The 22515-nt window shown below is 40.3% G+C and overlaps 1 protein-coding gene across 9 annotated transcripts in view; it reads right to left on the bottom strand.

Moving 5' to 3' along the window:
- The window catches only part of Pias2 (protein inhibitor of activated STAT 2), an 83324-nt gene that overhangs the window by 50894 nt on the left and 9915 nt on the right, over positions 1-22515 (bottom strand). For all 9 annotated transcript variants that reach the window (XM_051163677.1, XM_051163678.1, XM_051163682.1 and 6 more), the window contains exon 2: positions 7098-7572. In XM_051163677.1, the coding sequence (XP_051019634.1) occupies positions 7098-7572 (475 nt within the window). The remainder of the gene's footprint in view (positions 1-7097; positions 7573-22515) is intronic.

The following is a 22515-nucleotide window of genomic DNA, read 5'->3' as shown; positions in this document are numbered from 1 at the left end:
CCTCTCTCTGTAAAATCCTCTGGGTAAAATGGCTGCCTGTGTCTCTCATTCTGTTTTGCTCCCTTAAATAGCTTCCCTTTCCTCTCTGTTCTTATGAGAGAGTCTGTCAAATCTCTGATTGGTCACTTTCTTTTTCTGCCACTCAATTAGACATCACTTTCAAACATGGGTGCTTCCTTCTACAAACTCACTTTACCTTCATTGTTTGGGATTAAAGGCAGTGTACCACCACACTTGGACTAAGCTTTTCATTACCTGATGCTTGCTCTATACCAGGCTGGCCTTGAATTCAGATCTGTTTGCCTCTGTCTCCTGGTTTAAAGGCGTGTTTGTATTCCAGCTAGACCATACAGACCTAGAAGATCTTTGGATGTGATCTCTTGCCAGAAGAGCCATATTCTGATTTAAAATTCCTCTACAAGTAGATTTGTAGCTCAGTTTAGCCAACCTGATGATTCCTAAATTTAACAGTGAGTGAACTAATTTATTATATTGCATCCTCTAAGGCTGTGCTTGCTTTCCATCCTCCACCAATCACTCAAAAGGCAGTATTACACATAGTGATTTTCAGTTTTAAGGAGGGAAAAAAGTATGTACTGTGTCAAGGACAAGCATGGAGGACATTATATTAACTTCACAATAAGCCAGTAGCAAAGTCATGTTGTGTGATTTCACTTACATGAGGTATTTAGCATAGTCAATATCAAACACAGAAAGTAGAACTGTGGTTGCCAGAAGCTGGGGGAGAAGAAATGGGGAATTATAGTTTTATGGGCTCAAAGTTTCAGTTTTATAAGATGAAAGGAAATAGAGATGGATGGTGATGAGAGTCACAGAAAAATACACTCTGTAGACATACAGTTTTATGTTATGTGTATTTCATGACAGTAAAAATAAAAGTTGGAGGAAAATCAAAATATTGCTTAAAAGAAAAGGGGATGTTATAGCTCAAAAAAATTTACAAAAAGGTATAAAAGCCTAACTTTTATATATAATTGTCACAGGATAAAAATAAGGCTATTTTATATTATCAAACTAATCCATTTTTTACTATTTGGTTCTTAATACAGTAGGTGCCATCATTATATTAATAATCAACAGCTGCAATAGTCAGCTGAAGAGGTCAGAGAATGGAGATTTCTTGTATCTGAAAAACAGTGAGTTTAAAGTCAGAATTACATACCACAGTAAAATTCTCAGAAGTCCTTTTCAATGTTTGTTTTGTTTTGTGTTTTGTTTTTCAACACAGGGTTTCTCTGTGTAGCCTTGGTTGTCCTGGAACTCACTCTGTAGACCATGCTGGCCTCAAACTCACCTTTCTCTGCCTCCAGAGTTCTGGGAATAAAGGCGTGCACCACCATCACTTGGGAAGAAGTCCTTTTCTTTACTTTAGTGTTCTTTGTTCCACACTGAGCCTCATGTCTAAAAACTTCTTCCCTGTCACTGTTGCCCATTTTTATGACATCACTCTGGTCAATGTCTAGCGATGCTGTACACAATGCAGTAACTGCACTACTCCTCTGCCAATCTCCCATGAGAGTTAGGTGCGGTGGAGCTAGTCATTGTAGTGTCACTTCCATCACATTGCTCTGCACAGCGTCCAGGTCTCACCTGCACTCTGCACAGTCCTTCATCAGCAGTGGTCTTAGCCATTTCTCAGCAAACCCATACCTCTCAAACCTTCTGAAGTCCATTCAGTTTCTGCACTGTTTTCGTCTTATAATTTCAATTTCTATGATTAAAAAGAGCTCTCTCTTTTCTTGACATAAATTCCAATAATTCCAATTATACATATTTGACATCCAAACCTCCCTCGTCTCTAGAAGAAAGCTTCATTGAATCCCTCATTAATTAGACAGATGCAAAAATCTGAGCACAATTTAATCGTAACCACACCACACACTCGTTGTTACTCCCTGGCTCCTTTTTAGTTCTAGAGATTAGATTTAGGGCCTCACACATGCTAGGGAAGCCCTGGAACCCTGAGCTACCAGCCCAAGACCCTGCGCCACTTCTTCACCCCCTCTCTGAGGAGTCTTGCTGTACACCTTCAGCTGACTCTGAAGCCGCTACACTTCTACTTCAGCCTCCCAAGTTATAGACATGGGGACACCTCACCTGGCTCTGTTTTTTTCCTTTTTCCTATTCAATTCCTAAACTACATTAACACACTCCCTAAAGCCGTTTCATATTTCTTCTAGCTTCCCTACAATTAGACCACACGGCCACCTCCAAATTAATACTCATTTATTATCTGAGTTACTTTTAAATGTGTTTAAATTTATTCAAATAATTTTAAACATTCTGTTTTAATGGATTTAACATTAATTAGCATATCACTTTATACTGGTCTGATTATCCTCAGGAGCTGACTGAGTATATCCTAATATGAAGGGCTTAAGGACATGAAAAGTAGCTAACACTATTAACTTTATAATCTTTGAGATTAATAAGGATTAAAAAGTCCGTCATGCAATGTTGGTAAGGATGTAGGGAAACAATACAAATATGGGTTTTGTCTCGGACTCACTTTGTAGACCAGGCTGAACTCGAACTCACAGTGATCCACCTGCCTCTGCCTCCTGAGTGCTGGGATTAAAGTCATGTGCCACCACGCCTGGCTGAAACAATGCAATCTTATGCTATGCCACCGAGGAATATAAATTGGTGCAAAGCTTCAGTGAATATGAAGATATTAAATATTCATGCTCTTGGGCCCAACTTTTCATTGAGGTGTTTATCATTCATAATTATGTGCAGTTATTCAGAAACCTAAGTAAAGATGTTCACAGTTGCTATGTATATAAGACTGCAGAAATGGTGCCTGACATTTCACACACTAAAATATTCTAAGTGAGTAAAAACTAAAACTGTACATCAGACTACTGATAAAGTACCAAGGTAACAGACCAACTATTACCTAAAGACATGTAATACACTTCAGAAAAACCACTACAATAGACTGTCCTGGTGAGACTAACAGCTATGGCAAACAGAATAATAACCCTCTCCAAAGAAGACCCTGAAACTACAAAAGTCTTTTCAAATGGAGAACAGGGAGGGGGTGGGGGGGAGAAATGGCTCAATACATATAGAGACATCACTAACTTTGAAGTTTCTATGATTGAACCAGAAAATATGAGCTCCTGAAGATCTTTCATTTCTGTTGTGTTTGTGATGTTTATAATCCAAGAACAGGGGGTAAAAATTAAGAAAAATAAATACTTATTTAAAAAAAACAGTGACATACAAGGATACTGAAAAACATATGAACAGTTTATTTTGGTTCATAAAACAGGTTATGTGTGGAGGGATGGAGTTACAACAAGGATGTAAAGTGAGTAAGTAAATCTAAAAAAAAGGAGGTTATGGGCATTTCTAATATTACAATTTCAATTTATGAGCAAAATGCAGATTTTCTTAACTACTCTTGAAAATAAAATATCTCCAGCTAAACATAGTGGTACAATCTTTTAATTCCAGCATTGGGAGGAATAAGCAGGTAGATGAATCTCTGTTGAGTTCAAGACCAGCCTGGCCTACATAGCAAGTCCTAGGACAGCCACGGGCTACACAGAAAAACCCTGTTTCAAAATAAAATATTTCTAGTACAATTTCTTCAAGTCAAACGAAAATTACTTGGAATGCTAAACATAAAACTTTATTTTATTAAACTTGTATTTTTTAAAAACCTGTCTTCCTTTAGCCTTGCTGAAATGAATAAAAGAAAAGCTACAAGTACAGTTAAAGAAAGAACAAATTCATGCTTTCAGGTTTTATGACCACTGTCTTTCACCCACTGAGGCATTGAGGCACATTGCTTTCCTCTAATATTAATTTTCAAAATGAAAAGTTTAAACAATAAGCAAGTTTTCATATAAATTTTTCAAAAATATGTGGAGTTCTTTTGGTGGTTGGATATCTATTACTACATCTATTTGTCTGTACACACAGCGGTCAGAGATGAACTTGTGCAGGTCAGACCTCCTCTTCTACCGTGTGGGCTCGAGCAGCCTAGGGTTAGGTTTAAGGCTCCAGAGCAAACATCTTTTACTCACTGAGCCACCTCACTCTCCGCAAAGATGTTTTTAAAAGTATCCAATAATGGGAAGTTGTTCAATGAGACAATTTCTTACTTTTTTTTTTTTTTTTTTTTTTTTTTTTTTTTTTTTTTTTTTTTGCAGAATTTAAACTGCTAAAACATAAATAAATGAAACAGAGTAAAAGATACTAAGTAGCCATGCTGGCCTGTCAACAATCAGACCATCCTAATCTCTTAAACCATCTGACAGCTTCATCCTGGGTCACAGGATAATAAACTGTACCAACCACTGATGCACAAAAGGATAAAAACATAATAAAAAATTGTAAACTTTATCAGACACCCTTTGACACTAGGAAAAATATTATGTATAAGAGGCTTACTCTTTTAAGAGTTATTCTTTTCATTATGTATATGTGCTTGAGTGTGGGTAAAGGAATGCAAGTCACCTAAAGCTGGAGCTACAGCACAGGCTGGCTGTGAGCCACAGGGTACTAGAAAATGAGTCCTCTGCAACAGCAGTACTTACTGTTACCCACTCAGTCATCTCTTCAGCCAAGAGGTTTCTTTGTTACCAAAGTAGCTTAAAACTACATTAAAGAGGCCAGGCATGGTGGTGCATGCCTGTAATCCCAGCACTTGGGAGGCAGAGGCAGGCAGATCGCACTGAGTCTGAGGCCAGCCTGGTCTACAAAGTTAAGTCCAGGACAGCCAAGGCTACACAGAGAAACTCTGTCTTGGAAAATCAAAAAACAAAACAAAACAGGGGAAAAAAAAACAAAAAAAAAAAAACTACGTTAAAAAGATGCCAGGGCTCTGTAACACTATCAAAACATGATTCAGACATGAAGGCCTAAATTTATTTCCAATTCACACAAAAGCAATCTGAGTCCTTAAGACATACAAAGAATATGAGAGGTAGTTCCAGCCAGAATTAAGAGGGCAGAAAAATGAAATAAAAGGCACACAAATGTGAAAGGAAAAGGTTAGCTAATACTGGGGGACACAACCCTGTAATCTCATCTCGAGAGGCTGAGGCAGTAAGACAGTTTTCCAGTCTAGCCTGTGCTACACAGTAAGACTCCAAAAGACGTTTGTTTTTTGTTTTTTCAAGACAAGAGTTTCTGTAGCCTTAAGCTATGCTGGACTCACTTTGTAGATCAGTCTGGCCTCGCCTGCCTCTGCCTCCTTCATGCTGGGATCAAATGCATGCACCACCATGCCCAGCCTTTTTTTTTTTAAACTAAGTTCTTAAAAAAAAAAAAAAAAAAAAAAAAAAAGATTTATTTATTACATATATAGTGTTCTGCCTACATATGTGCCTTCACACCAGAAGAGGGCACCAGGCCTCATTATAGATGGTTGTGAGCTACCATGTAGTTGCTGGGAATTGAACTCAGGAACTTTGGAAGGCCAGCTACTGCTCTTAACCTCTGAGCCATCTCTCCAGCCCCACATATACAATTCTTTAAAATTAGAAAAATAGGAGCCCGGTGTGGTAGCATACACCTTTAATCCCAGCAATGGGAAGGCAGAGGCAGGTGTATCCCTGTGAGTCGGAGTCCAGCCTGGTCTACAAAGTGAGTCCAGGACAGACAGGGATACACATAGAGAAACCTTGTCTCAAAAAAAATATTAAATATTAAATGAAATAAAATTAGAAAAATAAAAGACACTCAACTGATAAAACATTTCTACATTAAATTTGTTATGGCTGCCACAGTTTTTTACTCATACATTTAAGTGTTTAGAAGTAATACCTCATTTTGGTTTGTTCGGTTTTGTTGTTTCCTTTTGCTTTTGAGACAGGGTCTTGCTATGTAAACTTAGACACCCTAGAATTACATTATGTAGCCCAGGCTGGCCCCAGATTCTCAGCAAACCTCTTGCCTCAATCTCCCTAGTACTAGGACTATAGGCATAATCCACCATGTATGACTTGTATTGATAGTTAAAAGTTTGTGTAAGCATCCACATTCACATGTGGCAATTCAGGCAGGAGGGTCAGGTGTCAGTCCTCTGTGTGTGAGTACATAATAAACGTCCAGGGATTTTTTTTTCTCCATTTCCCATCTCCCTATAGGAACACTAAAATCACAGAAGTATGTGTTACCAAGTCTGGGTCTATATGGATTCTAAATAGTCAAACTCAAGTCCTCAGGCTTGCTGCTTTTACACACTAAAGCATTTCCCTTGCCCCTTGACTTTTTTTGGTGGGAGGTTGTTTTTGCTTTTGAAATAAGGGCTCACACTATGTAATCTAGGTTGGCCTCAAGCTTACTAAGTGCCCCAGGCTGGCCGCCTTATGAGAACCTTCCTTAGCTCACGGATCTCTTGAATTACTGCATACCATACCTGGCTATCAGGTTCTTTACACACACACACACACACACACACACTGCACAAAATGACTCACCTGCGTGCCAGAAGAGGGCACCAGGTCTCATAATAGATAGTTGTGAGCCCCCATGTGGTTGCTGAGAACTGAACTCAGGACCTTTGGAAGGCCAGCAAGTGCTCTTAACCTTTGAGCCATCTCTCTGGTCCTCTTACAAATATTCCTTAACACTTATTTATCTGTAGGTGTATGCATGTTGTGGTGCATGTAGGCAGAAGCATAGCATCTGTTCCAGGAACAGGTTCTCTTCTTTCAACACGTGGGTCTGAGGACTGAGTTCAGATTGTCAAACTTGGTGGCAAGTGTCTTTACCCTCAGAGTCATCTTATCAACCCTGGCTATCAATATTAAGGTATTAATAGCAAATCACTAATCAATAATTGAGGGCTGTTTTATTCATTTCTTTTAAACAAAATTAGTTTAAAATGTAATTATTCTTTTCTCTTTTTAAAAAGACTTATTTATTATGTATATAGTGCTCTGCCTACACTGTGCCTTCATGTCAGAAGAGGGTACCAGATCTCATTACAGACGGTTGTGAGGCCCTATGTACATAGTTGCTGGGAACTGAACTCTGGACCTTTGAAAGACCAGCCAGTGCTCTTAACCTCTGAGCCATCTCTCCAGACGTAAAAAGCAATTTTTCTTAATACTTACCTAAACTTGTGGGCTTGATGAGAACATCAAGGACGTCATAGAAGGGCAGGTTTTTTAACTGCACGTCAGGATGCACAGGAGGAATGGGAGGAGATGGCTGCTGCATTTCAAATGTGGGCTTAGTGTCTTGAAGCAGCACAGAACCAACAGGAGATGATGGCGAATGAGGTGTAATTGAAGTAGAAGGCAACGAGTGGATTCCAGCCACAGCCAAGTCAGGTTCTACTGGTGATGAGCTACCATCCAAACTAAAGACCGATGATTTGATTGTGGATAGATCAGAAAGTCCTTCAAGTGTCCGTGGGTATCGGCGTCTATATAATTCTCGAATTTTAATCTGAACCGCAGGGCTGCAGCCACTCTTCAATAGATGCAACGCCCTCATCAGGAGGTCATGCTTGCGCCCACTTTTATTCCGTCCGGCAAAGCCCAGTAACACTTGTAATTCAGAAACCCTAAAACTAGAAACCATATTCTAAAAGGAGGAAGGAAAAAAAAGAGAAGTCATTGTTAGGTATTTAAAAAAAAAAAAAAAAACCCTACCTAAAATGCACTGTGAAAGTAGACTTTTTCCTGATAGTCATCATTATTTACATAGACCACACCATGCAAAACATAATATTCAGAAAACTATCTTCTCTTGAAACTTACATCTGACTTACGTTGTTAAATCATAGTTTCCTAGTATTGATTCTTATTAGCCACTTTATTGTCAGCGTGTGCTGATATAAAAATCCCTGTTTGCTTCTTCACTATGAACTAATACAATTTTTTTCAAAACTAAGACCTGCTAATATAAAACACAGCATTTGTTACAAAATTGTCACTAATTAAACAAATTGGATTTTTTATGTCACATGTATAACTTCTAGTGCTCCTTAATAAATCTAGAAAATCCAACTCTAACTGGTATTCAAAGCCAAAGCATTTTTTTAAAAAAATCTTTTTTTAAAGTTTTTCAAGACAGGGGGGTTTCTCTGTGTAGTCTTGGCTGTCCTAGAACTCACTCTGTAGACCAAGCTGGACTCAAACTCAAGAGATCAACCTGCCTCTGCCTCCTCCTAAGTTTGGGATTAAACGCATGTACCACTTCTGCTTGGCAACAAAATAATTTTTAAAAGAGACTTAAAAATATTAAGGCTAAACATTGCAGCATGGCACAGTGATGCACACCTGTAAACCCAGCACTCAGGGAGGCAGAGACAAGCAGATCTCTTTGAGTTCAAGGGCCAGCCTGGTCTACAAATCAAGTCCAGGACAGCCAAGAATACACGGACAGACAGTGTCTTTAAAAAAGAAGAAGAAGAAGTAGTAGAAGACGATGACTAAACATCACATACATCCTATTTGACAGTCAAACTTATAAAATATATTTAAATTTCAACTTAGTATTCAACAAGAATAAGACCTCAGGCTGGAGAGCTGGCTCAGAGGCTAAGAGTACTAATTGCTCTTCCAGAGTCCTGAATTCAATTCCCAGCAACCACTTGGTGGCTCACAACCATCTATAATAAGATCTGGTGCCCCTCTTCTGGCGTGCTGGCTCACATGCAGGCTGAATACTGTATAAATACTAAATAAATAAATCTTAAATAAAAAAAGAGAATCTCTACAAAGTAAAAAACAGAACAGTTACAATCCTTAAAACTTAAGATCACAGCTAGGAGTGGTGGTACACACCTGTGTTCCTAGCACCAGGGAGACAGAGGCAGGCTGATCTCTGAGTTCTAGACCAGCCTGGTTTACAAAACGACAACCAAGGCTACACAGAGAAACCCTGTCTTGAAAAACAAAACAAAAAATAATTAAGATCACCCTCATAGCACTCTTACTGATCTGTATTTGAGTATTAAGCAGCATTAGAAGCAACTCCTGCTCTACATATCTCATCTACTTAGTCCGTAAGACCTAGTCAGTACGGCAAATGGCTTGCTGCCTTTTGAGTCTGGCTACTGAGTGATTTTCAGTGAACTCTGAACATAAGAGGCACACCACATAGGGAGATTTACTACGCCACACATGAATCCTCTGCCAAGAGATGAAACTGATATGGCGTCACCCATCCAAAACCAACTCTCAGAAGATCATCTTCTCACTGTGACTTGGGGTTCCCTACTAGCTCATGAGTTAGGCACGAAGCTGCCAGGATTCCTTTCTTGTAAGACTAAGGTTTTAACCCCGCCCCCATGACAGGACTGGGACTCGCTGCTGGACTCCAGGTGAGAGTGGTACGGAAGAATGGGGTTGATGGAAGGACCCAGAGGGCTCAGGAGCCCCACAGGGAGACCATCAAGGCTGGTGGATCTGGACCCAGGAGGGCTGCACAAATGTTGTACCAACCAAGGACAATGCATGCACCCCTGTTCTCATCTAGCCAATGGACAACTCACTCTCCTTGGTTGTGGGGTAATCAGGACTACCTCTGTCATGAACTCTGGTGGTCCAATTTAATCACTTCCTCTTGGTGGGGTGGCTGGGCCGCACACAGAGGAAGGGGAAGCAGGCTACCCAGATAAGACCTGATACAAGCTGTGGTCATATGGTAGAGGAGGTCCCCTTCTGTCAGAGGTCTAAAGGAGGGGAATAGGGTAAAGAGGGAGGGAGGGTGAGAATGGGAAGATACAAGCAAGGGTATAACAATCAGGATGTACTATAAATAAATTATAATAAATTAAAAAATTTTTTAAAGAAAAAGACAGAGAGTAGGGAGAAAGACTGTATATAAACTAAAAAGAGCCGGCCAGGCATGGTGATGCACGCCTTTAATCCCAGCACTTGAGAGGCAGAGGCAGGCAGATCACTGTAAGTTCAAGGGCAGCCTGGTATACAAAGCGAGTCCAGGATAGTCAAGGGTACACAGAGAAACCCTGTCTCGAAAAACCAAAAAAAAAAAAAAAAAAAAAAAAAAAAAGAACAGGAAAGGTGTTTCCTTCAAGGCTGTCAAATACAAATAGCTAAAACACTAAGAACATAACGTTTATATAATTCCTGATTGTGTCATGGTTCTTCTTGCTATAGGTAGTTTATTGTATATATGTGTAATGACATAAATGTGTATGTAAAAATTAACACTTTAAAAAAAATTTTTTTAAACAGCGTTGATACAAGGTTTTGATGACTTCCCCCATCTGCCATAATGTATAATAGGGACTAAGAGGCTACTTTTGTAATTGCCAGGGAATCTCATAAATTTTATTATTAAATGCTACCTATTTTAGTTACTACTACATAAAAATAACCTGTATCTATATTTATAAATAGGAAGAAAGAGAAAGTTAACAAAATCAACATAGCAAAAAAATAATAAATGAATAAGGATACTAACATCCTAAGATAGTCTGCACGCACGGCAAATCAGAAAATCTCTTAGATCCTAACCACTGTCTGTTTCAGAGGTCATGGAAAGACTCAATCCTTATAAAAATCACTCCCTATGATTAAGCCTACTTTTACTTGAGGAATTCTAAATGGGTCCTTTGCTTACAATAAAATATTTTAACTCATCTCAGGCCAAAAAAAAAAAAAAAATTAAATGTCAACTATTAAAAGAAGCAATAAAAGCCGGGCGTGGTAGTGCCACCTTTAATCCCAGCACTCGGGAGGCAGAGGCAGGCGGATCACTGTGAGTTCGAGGCCAGCCTGGTCTACAAAGTGAGTCCAAGACAGCCAAGGCTACCCAGAGAAAGCCTGTCTCAAAAAACCAAACAAACAAACAAAAAAGAAGCAATAAAGAATATACTACAGGGGCTGGAAAGATGGATCATGGTTATGAGTACTTCCTGCTCTTGCAAAAAGAAAACTTAGGTTCCATTCCCAACAGCCACATGGCAGCTCACAACCACTGGTAACTCCAGAGACCCTCACTCAGCCTCCACGGGCACATGGTTGATAAACATGCATCCAAACAAAACACTCATAGACAAAGTAAAAAGACATACTACATTTCAAAATCTATAAAAAGCTCTGGACACCTCTCTAAATACATCTGTAATTATAAAAATAGTTCAAGAATCAAATAGTACCAAAAGCAGTCATAAAGGGGGAGGAATTAAAGAATAAAGCAAAACAAAACGATGACAAAAAAAAAAAAAAAAAACCCACACATTAACTAGAAAGCAAAATGAAATCAAACCCCAAAACAGAAAAATAAACAAATATACAGTATATTAAGAAGAATAAAAAGGCTAGGCATTATGGCACACACCTTTAACCCCAGCACCAAACACAGAGGATAAAGGATCTTATGAGTTCAAGGACAGTCTGGCCCACTTAGACAGTTCTAGGACAGCCAGGAATAGAGAGGCCCTATCTTAAAAAAAAAAAGAGAAAGAAAGAAAAGAAAAGAAAAAGTAGTGATAATGATGATAGAAACTGGGCATGGTGGTACACACCTTCTTTTCTACCCATCTAGAGAATGAAGCAGGAGGATGGCAAATTTGAGAGCAGTGTGGGCTATGAAAGCCACTTTTTCTTAAAGAACAAAAAGAAAGTACATGCAACGAGATCTTTTCAAGCATAGTGGCTCACGCCTGAAACCGTAACATTGAGAAAGCTGAAGCAAGAGTATCATCTCAAGTTCCAAGACAACGGTGTAGCTACAGAATAAGCTCCTGTGTATGTACAGAAAGCAAGAGGCAAGCTTGAGAATAAAGCAGTTACTTAAATGCAAGCATTCTGAAAGGCAAAGGAAAGAGATTTTAAAAAAGAAAAGTAAGTTATCCCATCTGATTCAGTAAGAGATAGTAATATTTTGTCTCCCTGCTCCATCTAAAACCACTACACAGACCAGGCAGTTTAGTAAACAAATCCTGGCAACCGCCAAGGAAAAAGAGGAATCCTATTTCCTGGGCTGTTGAAGAAAATGTGAAGTTAATATTGCCACATTTTAGCACACACAGTAATCATCTCATTTGTATTTTATTTGTATTTTAAAAAGGAAAAGTGGGAAAATGTTGAACTATATAGATTATTGATAATCAAAACCTCTGCCAGTGTGGGTTGTTATGTGACACAACTTTTTCTGGAGACACACACACGGGTGTCTATTCACCCCAGAGGGGGATCCCATGACAGAACAAGGAAGCAGAGGCCTAGTGACAGGAAGTTAGGTCGGTAGAGTGTGGAGAGGGAGTATGCATATCTCTGCAGAGACTACTGAAACTGAGGCCACGTCCCTTCCTGGCTGCCATAAAGTAAGCAGCTCAGCTCTACCTTTCCCTGAAATGATGGTCTCCCTCACTATAGGACATAAGAAAGATATCAATGAGGCAGGTGCGGTGGTGCACGCCTTTAATCCCACACTTGGGAGGCAGAGGCAGGCAGATCGCTGTGAGGTCGAGGCCAGCCTGGTCTACAAAGTGAGTCCAAATCAGCCAAGGCTACACAGAGAAACCCTGTCTCGAAGGGGAAAAAAAAAAAAGAAAGAAAGAAAGAAAGAAAAAGAAAGATATCAATGAACCACAGACTGAAATATGAAGCCCTGAGCCAAAATATATCTCTAAGTATAGCAGAGAAAAACAATCTTATCATTATAGTCAGATAGTACTGCTAAACGGGTATGAAATACTCAAAATGACATATTCTTTCAAATAATTTGTACGGAGTATGACATAAAAAAGATTATGGCTGATAACTACTTCAGCTGAGTAAAGTGTACAGGGAGAATTTGCCATCTTTGAAAAAGCAAGAATGAGCCGGGCGGTGGCGGCACACACCTTTAATCCCAGAACTCAGGAGGCAAAGGCAGGTGGATCATTTTGAGTTTGTACAGCCTGGTGTACAAAGCGAGCCCAGGACAGCCAAGGCTAACACAGAGAAACCCTGTCTCAAAAAACCAAAAAGAAAGAAAGGAAGAAAGAGAGAAAGAGAGAAAGAAAGAAAGAAAGAAAGAAAGAAAGAAAGAAAGAACGAGCAAGAATGTTTCCATTTGATTAAGCATATCAAAGTTGGCATAAGACTTATAGGGATTATTAATTTCTAAACTTTTCATCAAATCTAAATTTAAACAAATAAAAATATTAGTATGCTTCAAGGTGGGATAAAAACATTTAATCAAAACACCTATTCAAATATTAAAAAAAAAAAATCCAGGCTCTTAGAGAAAATGGCTCATTATAGGTATTACAGGCCTTGGGTTTAAAACTATATAAGATCTCTTAGTGATGGAGAGATCTGTAAGATCTCTAGGAATTCTGAATAAAGTTGTCCTAACAATAATTAAAAAAAAAAAAAAATACAAGATGTACTTGCAATTTTTCCCCCCGAGACAGGGTTTCTCTCTGTGTAGCCTTGGCTGTCCTGGACTCACTTTGTAGACCAGGCTGGCCTCAAACTCACATTAATCCACCTGCCTCTGCCTCCTGAGCACTGGGATTAAAGCCACGCGCCACCACGCGTGGCTCATACTTGCCATATTTTATCATACTAAAAAACAAAGAAATTATACAAAACTATTCAGGTCTTATGATGGACATAGGGGGGAAAATCTAGGACTGAGCCAGTCATGTAACTGAGATGAGAACTGGATTCAAACATTAAATATATAATAAAACTTGCTCATAATGACATTAGAAAATTCACTGATTTCCTTTAGAAAACTCAATGATTGCCTTTAGAAGATATGAGTAACTGAACAATTATTCTGAAGTTTATAAAAAGAAAACCTTTTTTTAAAAAAGATTTTACTGGCTTAAGGAAAGCCACATTGACTTAGATAAATGACAGAAAAGCATCTGATAAAATTTTACTTACTCAGATAAAATCCACTTAATAAGGTATAAAAACCTTATCAACATGATAAATAACATCAGAAGTCAATAGCAAATATCCTATTAAAGATGAAACACTGTATCATAAATCCAAGGCCCATAATATGTATACTATTTTGTCATTAAATGTGATTCCAAAGATTCTAGATAATACAACAAAGCCGTAAGTCTTTGAAGAAGGAGCTGGATATGTAGCTCAGTTGGCAGAATGTCTGCTAAGCACGCATGACGTCTAAGGTCCCAGGACTGCATAAACTGGGCATGGTAGCACACCTGTAATATTAGCAATCAGGAAACTAAGGCTGTTACAGATTTAAGTTCACACCATCTGGGTTACAAAGCATGATCCTGCATCAAAAACAAAACAAAACTGCAAATGACTAATGAAAATAACATTTACACGTGGAAACCTAAATAACATAACTCAAAATACAAAAGATTAAACTTCAAAGCTTTTCAAACACTAAAACACAACTGAGAGAGGGGAGTAGTAGCCCCACATCTTTAATACCAGCAGACAGGAAGGCACAGACAAGTGAGTGATTCTCTGAGTTCAAGACCACGTTAGTCTAAATACAGTTCCAGGCAACTCAGGGCTACAAAGTGATATGCTATCTCAAAAGACAAAAAGCCACACTAAATAAATTAAAGACAAAAACCACTTTATCAGATTAAATGTAAAATTCAGTATTGAAAGTAGTTAGCCAAAGTGGTAGCGTATGCCTTTAATCCCAGTACTCTGAGGCAGAGGCAGAGGCAGAGGCAGGTGGATCACTGCAAGGTCAAGGCCAGCCTGGTCTACAGATTAAGTCCAGGACTGCCAAGGCTACACAAAAAAACCCTATCTTGAGAAAAAAAATAAAACAAAATAAAAGAAAGTTAATACTTTCCAGTTTAAGTTATAAAGATAAAAATTCTAAATTTCAGGGGACATACACAAACTACTGTACCAACCAAGGACTATGCATGCAGTAAACCTAGACTCTCGTATTCAGATCTAGCCAATGGACAGCATATTCTCCACAGATGTGTGGAGAGCCAGGAGACTGACTGACATGAGCTCTGGTGCCCCCTATTTGACCACTTCCCCTTGGTGGGGAGGCCTGGTGGCACTCAAGGAAGGGGAAGCAGGCTACCAGGATGAGACCTGATAGGCTGTGATCATATGGTGGGTGAGGAGGTCCCCTTCTGTCACAGACCGAGGGGAAGAGGATAAGGTGAAAAGAGAGAGGGGGGGGGCAGGAAGATACAAGTGAGAGGACAACAATCAAGATGTAATCTAAATAAATTATTTAAATAAACAAAAATGTCTAAATTTCAAATGAATGACAGGGCTGGAGAGATGGCTCGGTAGTTAAGAGCGCTGCCTGCTCTTCCAAGGGAAAAGAAATAACAAAGAGAGAAGATTTGCAATTGTAAAGGTTTATTTATTTCATGTATATGAGCAAAAAATAAAAACAAAAACAAATAAAAAAAAACAGTAAGAAATGAAATAAATTATGAGGTCTATGAAGAACATCTACAGCTCTTCCAAAGGACTGAAATTTAGCTCCCGGCACCCACACTGGGTGACTTAAAATCCCTTGCAACTCAGAGTAAGGGGTTCAATGACCTCTTCTGGTCTCCTCAAGAACTACATGAGCCGGGTGTGGCACACGCCTTTAATCCCAGCACTAAGGAGGCAGAGGCAGGCAGATCTCTGAGTCTGAGGACAGCCTGGTCTACAAAGCGAGTCCAGGACATCCAGGACTACATAGAGACCCTGTCTGTGGGGGAGGGGTGAGAACTACATGTACGTGGTGCATATACTCTCACACATATATATTCACATAAAATTTTTTAAAGAAATTGAGACCTCAATAATTATAAAGAATTCTTTAAAAAAAAAAAAAACAATAGAAACCAATATCCCTCACAAATATATACAGAACCTTTAATACAATATTTTCAAAGTCCAGCAATATCTGAAAATAATGTACCACACCAAGTAGGATTATGCCAGGGAGGCAAGGCTGTGTTCAAGATATTAGCATAGTACAGCACTTCAACAGCTAAAAAGAAAGTCATGTGAACATACATAATCCACACAGAATTATCAACAAATTCAAAACCCCATCATGACTTTAAAGAGGAGGAAGAGGAAAGGTCTCAGGTGGGTGTGTAGTGCAGCCTGTAATCAGTACTGAAAACTGATGCTGAGTCAGGAAGGTTGTTGCTAGCTCAAGGCCCACTCACCTGAACTACATAGTATCAGGCCAGCTGAGGCTATACAACAAGACTTTTGTAGAAGAGAAGTAGAAGAGAAGTAAAGTCCTCACTGGACAAACAGTATCTACAAATGGTGGGCCTCATGTTTTGCTTAGTGGTAAATACCCTTCCCCAGATATTAGAATGAGGTAAGGGTGACATGGTTTGAATGAGAATGGCCTTTGCAGGCTTATGTTTGGTGAATGTTTTTTTTTAATATAATTTATTTATTTTTATTTTATATGTATTGGTGTTTTGCCTGCATATATGTCTGAGGGTGTCAGATCTTGGAGTCACAGACAGTTGTGAGCTGTCATATCAGTCCTGGGAATTGAACCCAGGTCCTCTGGAAGAGCAGTCAGCACTCTCAACCTATGAGCCACCTCTCCAGCCCCCTTGGTAAATGTTCTTATGTGCTGTCTGTCATCCCTGTCCCCAGTGATACATTTCCTCCAAGAGGCTAATACTTCCCAACAGGGAGTGAGCTCTGAGGTTTCAAACTCCAGGGAAGACCCCAGTCGGTCTCTCTCCTCTCTTTCTGCCTGGTGCCTGCCTGCTAGAAAGCCATGATGACCATGGACTAGTCCTCTGACACTGTAAGCCAGCTGGAGGACCTTGCAGGATACTCGATCCCACTGTGATCCCTGAGATTGTGAATTGGGTGCTTTTCTTGGCCTCTCTGACCTAGCAGGTTTTCACCCCAGGATCTGGCTCCTGTGTCTTTATTGGTAGATTAAGCTCCTGTGTCTTTATTGGTAGATTAAGATTGGGATTTTCTTTTAACAACAGAGGATGATCTTGTGTGCTATGTATTCAGATGTTGATTTCTATGTCCCACACCTGGGCATTGTCATTTCTAGGAACAATCCCCTGTCTCAAGGTTGTGTTAAAAACTGTTCTCCATCATCTCTGTTTGGTTAATGGCTGATCAGCCTATAGCTAGGCAGAGAGAGGACTGGAGTCTGGACTTCCTCTAACTGGGCTGCCTTGTCTGCTTTCAATAGGAGAGGATGTACTTAGTCCTACTTTGACTTGAGGTGCCAAGGTGCCAAGGTACCCCTTGGAGGCCTCCCCTTCTCTGAGGAAAGGGAGAAAAGGAGAGGATATGAGGATGGGACTGGAAGGAGAGAAAAGGAGGGGGCTGGAAATAGATAAAAATTTAAAAAGAACACTAAGAAAAAAATGAACAGGAAAAAATAAACATTCCAGGGGAGGGGAATTTCTCAGGATGTAACTCGGTTGGTAGAATGCTTGTCTAGCATGGCCAAGCCCTAGATTTGATTTCTAAGCACTGCACAAAGTTGGGTCTGGTGGCTCATGCATGCAATTCCAACATTCCAGAGGTCAGGGTAAAAGGATTAGCAATCAAAGTCATCTTTGGCCAACACTGGATACATGAGACACTATGTTCCATAAATAAATCATCCTGGCATAAGGGGTACTGGCTATTTGATCCCATTGTGAACCCAGAGATTGTGAACTGAAAAAAACTTGGTTTTTTGCCAGCCATAGTGGCACAGGCCTTTAATCCTAGCACTCAAGGAGGCAGAGGAAGGCAGATGGCTATGAGTTCGAGGCCACTCTGGTCTACAAAGGGAGTCTGGGACAGCCAAGGCTACACAGAGAAACCGTCTGGAGAAAAAAAAAAAAACACCTAGGACAATGACAACAAAAACAAAAAACAACTCTGCTTCTTGCTTGGTGTGGTTCAGCCCTACCGCACACTTTAATCCAAGAGTTTTCTATACACAAGATTTAATAAAATTAATTCTTAGGTCACAGGGACTTGGTGGAGCACACCTTTAATCCCAGTGCTTGGGAGATAGAGGCAGAGGCAAGCGGATCTCTGAGTTTGAGGCCAGCCTGGTCTACAAAGAGTCCAGGATAGACAGGGCCGTTACACAGAGAAACCCTATCTCGAAAAACGAAAAAATAAAATTAATTAATTAATTAATTAACTCTAGGTCAGGAGGCAGAGCAAGTAACAAGATGAAACGAGGGAGTTTGAGTTGAAGGGTATTTACGACATCGTGGAGAAGAAGAATGCCTCTGCCCTTTTCCTCCTCGATGGTCAACTAAGCTAGCAAGCTTTTGGCCTTGGGCTTTTTGCCTTTTGAGATCTGAGCTCAGTAGGAAGGTCAGCTGGATGTTTTCTGGATGCTGGTAGGTTTTCACCCCAATATTTGACTTTCGAATCTTCATTGGTAAAATCTGACTTCAGAATTTTCATTAGTAAAATCAAAAGATTGGGATCTTCTCAAGGCGGTGGAAGGGGAGGCCTGTGGGATTCTTCTGTTAAGGTTTAAGTCTGCCTCTTCCTGATAGCCTCTGAGCTTGGTACAAGATGACACAGTCTGTTTCTCAGCTGGGTACCCTCTCCATCTGATCTGGGGAACCCCAGATCCTCCAAGAGTCACATAGCCCTCAGGGAAATCACAGGCTCAATCCTTTCCTGATAAGCCTCCAAAGTGCACACGGGGATTCACCCATCCTATGCTAATGAGATGTCTTGGTGTTTTTCCTTTCAACCAATGACCTTTAACTGTACCTGGAGTTCTTCCCCCCCCACCCATAGGATAAGTACTGCTTTCCTCCTCTTATGATAGTTACATGTAAATGAAGTATCCTTGGTTCCCCTAGCCCCAAAGAACCAAACACATTTACCCTCAAAACCCCTCCCACTGCCCAAGGTTTATAAGTCCCTGCTTCACACAAATAAATGGGCCAGCATCATCTGTTTCATTAAAGCTCTTCTGATACTCGTCATTCATTCTGGGAAGGGCTCTCCTTCTCCTCAAAGAGTTCATCACTGCACCCCTGGGGCTTCGCTGCCACTCGGTCAGCCAAGTGTTGCTGGCCACTAAGAGCTTCTGCTATTCAAAGGCATGTCAGCTCGAATTGCTGCTGCCATCTTTCCAGTGCAGCTCCACCCACCACAGCAGTGCCTATCTGCAGGGGTGAGCATCTGGCTGTTCTAGAAGCAGCCATTTTGTCTACCCAGACAAAAACTGGACTCCCGCCTGTGCCTCTCTCAGTTTCGGAATTCTGAGGAAGCCTCCTTTACTGGCTTCTTTTGCCCCAGTCAGGCAGGGAACTCATGCCCCTGGCTAGAGTGTTCCTTTTACTCCGCACTTCACCCTTTCAGCCTGGTACACGCACTTCCAGTTTTGTACTCAACAGGGTCCAAGCTTCCCAGCAGAGTATGTGATAAAACCCAGGCTCCCACCGGATGCAGAACAGGGACCAGGAGAGGTGGCTCAGTGGTTAAAAACACTGGTTGCTCTTGCAGAGGGCCCTGATTCCCAGGACCCACTAGCTCTACCTTCTGACTTCTATGAACACCAGGTACTCAGACAGTGCACATACATATATACAGGTAAACTATTCATGCACATAAAATAAAATAAATCTTTTTAAAAAGAGAGAGATGAACAACATAATTAACTATCCGGACAGCCATTCCCAGTGATTCACCCTGCCTTACACTCATGGATCAGATGTCAGCTCGCAGTTACTGACTCTGCACATGCCTGCCTGCTGCCATGCTCCCTGCCATACTGGTCCCTGATTCTAACTCCAAATTTATAAGCCCTCTATAAACTGTTGATTCTGTAAGTTACCTTGGTCATGGTGTTTTATCAGAGCACTAGAAATATAAGATGAAATGGAAAAAAAAATTTTTCTTAATACAAACAAAAATGTTTTTCAAAGTGACCATCTGAGTACCTGGCTAATGGCACAATGCCTGCAAAGTCAGCACTTAGAAAGTTAAAGGGACACTGCAAAAGTCTGCCTCAAAGCATGAGGGGAAGCATACAGTTCAGTTCCAGAGGCTTGCTTAATATGTGGCAAGGCCCTGGGATTTTTTTGTTTTTGTTTTTCGAAACAGGGTCTCTTTGTGTTAGCCTAGGCTGTCCTGAACTCTCTTTGTAGATCAAGCCAGCCTCGAACTCACAGGGATCCACCTGCCTCTACCTCCCTGGGATCAATTTTTATGGGGTTGGGGAGGGGAATAAAGGGAGTAACATTTTTTAAAATAACCATATAGTTTCAACAAATTTTTGTGTTTGTTTTTCAAGAGAGAAGGTTTCTCTGTGTAGCCTTGGCTATCCTGGAACTCAAAAGATCCACCTGCCTTTGTCTCCCAAGTGCTGGGATTAAAGGCATGCAACACCACCACCCAGCAACAAATGTACAACAACTGCTATCACACTGACCTTGGCCATCAGCATAGTGCAATTACAAATCAATAACCAAATTTAAAAGCTAGGTGTGGCATATACCTAATTCCAACATTCAGCCATTCAAGAGGCTGAAACAGGAGCATCACCAGTGAGTTTATGTCCAGCCTGTGCTATATAAAAGACCCTACCTAAAACACACTTTGGTCAGGGGTAGGAGGTGGGAGAGAGTTCATGATAGCTAGAAAGATGGCTCAGTGGTTAACAGCACGTGCTACTCTTGCACAGAACCCAGGTTCAATTTCCACCACCTACATTGTGGCTCACAACCATCTATAATCCTAGTCCTAGAGCTGATGCACTTTGTCTTCCATGGATACTAAGCACAAATGTGATGCACAGATATTTATGCAGATGAAACACCCATACACATAAAATTAATTAATTAAAAGGTTTGTCGGTTAGTAAGGGCCTCCTGTCATAGACATGAGACCTTGAGTGCAGATTCCCAGCATCTACATAAAAAGCTAGGTGCCGTAGCTCACACCTATAATCTCAGGGTGAGGGAGGTGAGGACAGGAGGGTACTTGGAGCTCATAGCAGCCAAACAGGTGAGCCCAACAGTCAATGAGACAAACTCAAAAGAGTATGGTAGAGAGCAAATAAGGAAGACACCCATCCTCTGGCCTCCAAACACATGCACATGTACCAACTATGACAGACAGACAGACAGACACAGATACACACCTCACACTATGGTCTTAAATGCCTATATAATATAATAAAATACTAAAGAATGAGACACTCAACGTAAGAAACTAGGGGGAACGTCAGGCATGGTGGCACATGCCATTAATCTCAGCACTCGGGAGGCAGAGGCTGTGAGTTCGAGGCCTACAAAGTGAGTCCAGGACAGAGAAGCCAAGGATACACAGAGAAACCCTGTCTCAAAAAAACCAAAAAATAAAAAAAAGAAAAGAAAAGAAAAGAAAGAAAGAAAGAAAGAAAAAGAAACTAGGGAGAAAAAAATAATAGGCCAGAAAAGAGTAAGAAATTAAGGGCAAAATTAATCAAATGACACAGTAAAGAGCATAAAGAAAAACTTAATCCTCTGAAAAGTCTTTAAAAGTTGGCAAGCTTTTTTTTTTTTTTTTTTTTTTTAAATTTTTGTTTTTCGAAGGCAGGGATTCAATTAAAAGCCACCACTACTGGGGCAGTTGACAAATATTTTAGCTAAAATAATCAAGAATAAACCAGGGCACTTTAAAAAGGAGGTTAAAGAGCACATGCCTTTAATCCCTACACTCAGGAGACAGAGGTAGGGATATCAAAAAGAAAAAGAAAATAGGGCTGGAGAGATGGCTCAGCGGTTAAGAGCACCGACTGCTCTTCCAGAGGTCCTGAGTTCAATTCCCAGCAACCAGATGGTGGCTCAAAACCATCTACAATGTGATCAGATGCCCTCTTCTGGTCTGCGGGTGTACATGCAGGCAAAACACTGTATACACAATATATAAATAAATCTTAAAAAAAAAAAAGCAGGGCACAACCTTTAATTCCAGCGCTCGGGAGGCAGAGGCAGGTGGGTTGCTGTGAGTTCGAGGCCAGCCTGGCCTACAAAGGGAGTCCAGGACAGCCAAAGCTACACAGAGAAACCCTGTCTCAAAAAAACAAAAAGAAAAAAAGGAAAGAAAATAGAGGGCTAGAGAGATGGCTCAGCAGTTAAGAGCCCTGACTGTTCTTCCAGAGGTCCTGAGTTCAATGCCCAGCAGCCACATGGTGGCTCACAATCCTCTATAATATGATCTGATGCCCTCTTCTGGACTGCAGGTGTACATGCAGGCAGAGTACTGTATACATAATAATAAATATTAAAAAAAAAAAAGAAAGAAAATAGAAGAAATGAACAAACTTCTATTCAAGATGGGGAGGAGGAGTTGAAAATTAGAATTATAAACAGAGTAATTGCATCAATTGGTTAAAAAATGGTGTTCAGGGGCTGGAGAGATGGCTCAGTGGCTAAGAGCACTGCCTGCTCTTCGAAAGAACCTGGGTTCAATTCTCAGCACCCACATGACAGCTTACAACTGTCCATAAATCCAAGAGCTGACATCCTCACACCAACACATATAAATTAAAATTAAATAAAAAATATTTTTAAAATAGTGTTAAAAGAAAACACCACCAACAAATTTACAGCAGATTCTATTAGACATTTATAAA

Source organism: Acomys russatus, chromosome 20, assembly GCF_903995435.1.
Source record: "Acomys russatus chromosome 20, mAcoRus1.1, whole genome shotgun sequence".
NCBI classification, from domain to species: Eukaryota; Metazoa; Chordata; class Mammalia; order Rodentia; family Muridae; genus Acomys; species Acomys russatus.
The sequence above is the reverse complement of the archived record's forward strand: the minus strand, read 5'-3'. Positions and strand labels throughout refer to the sequence as shown.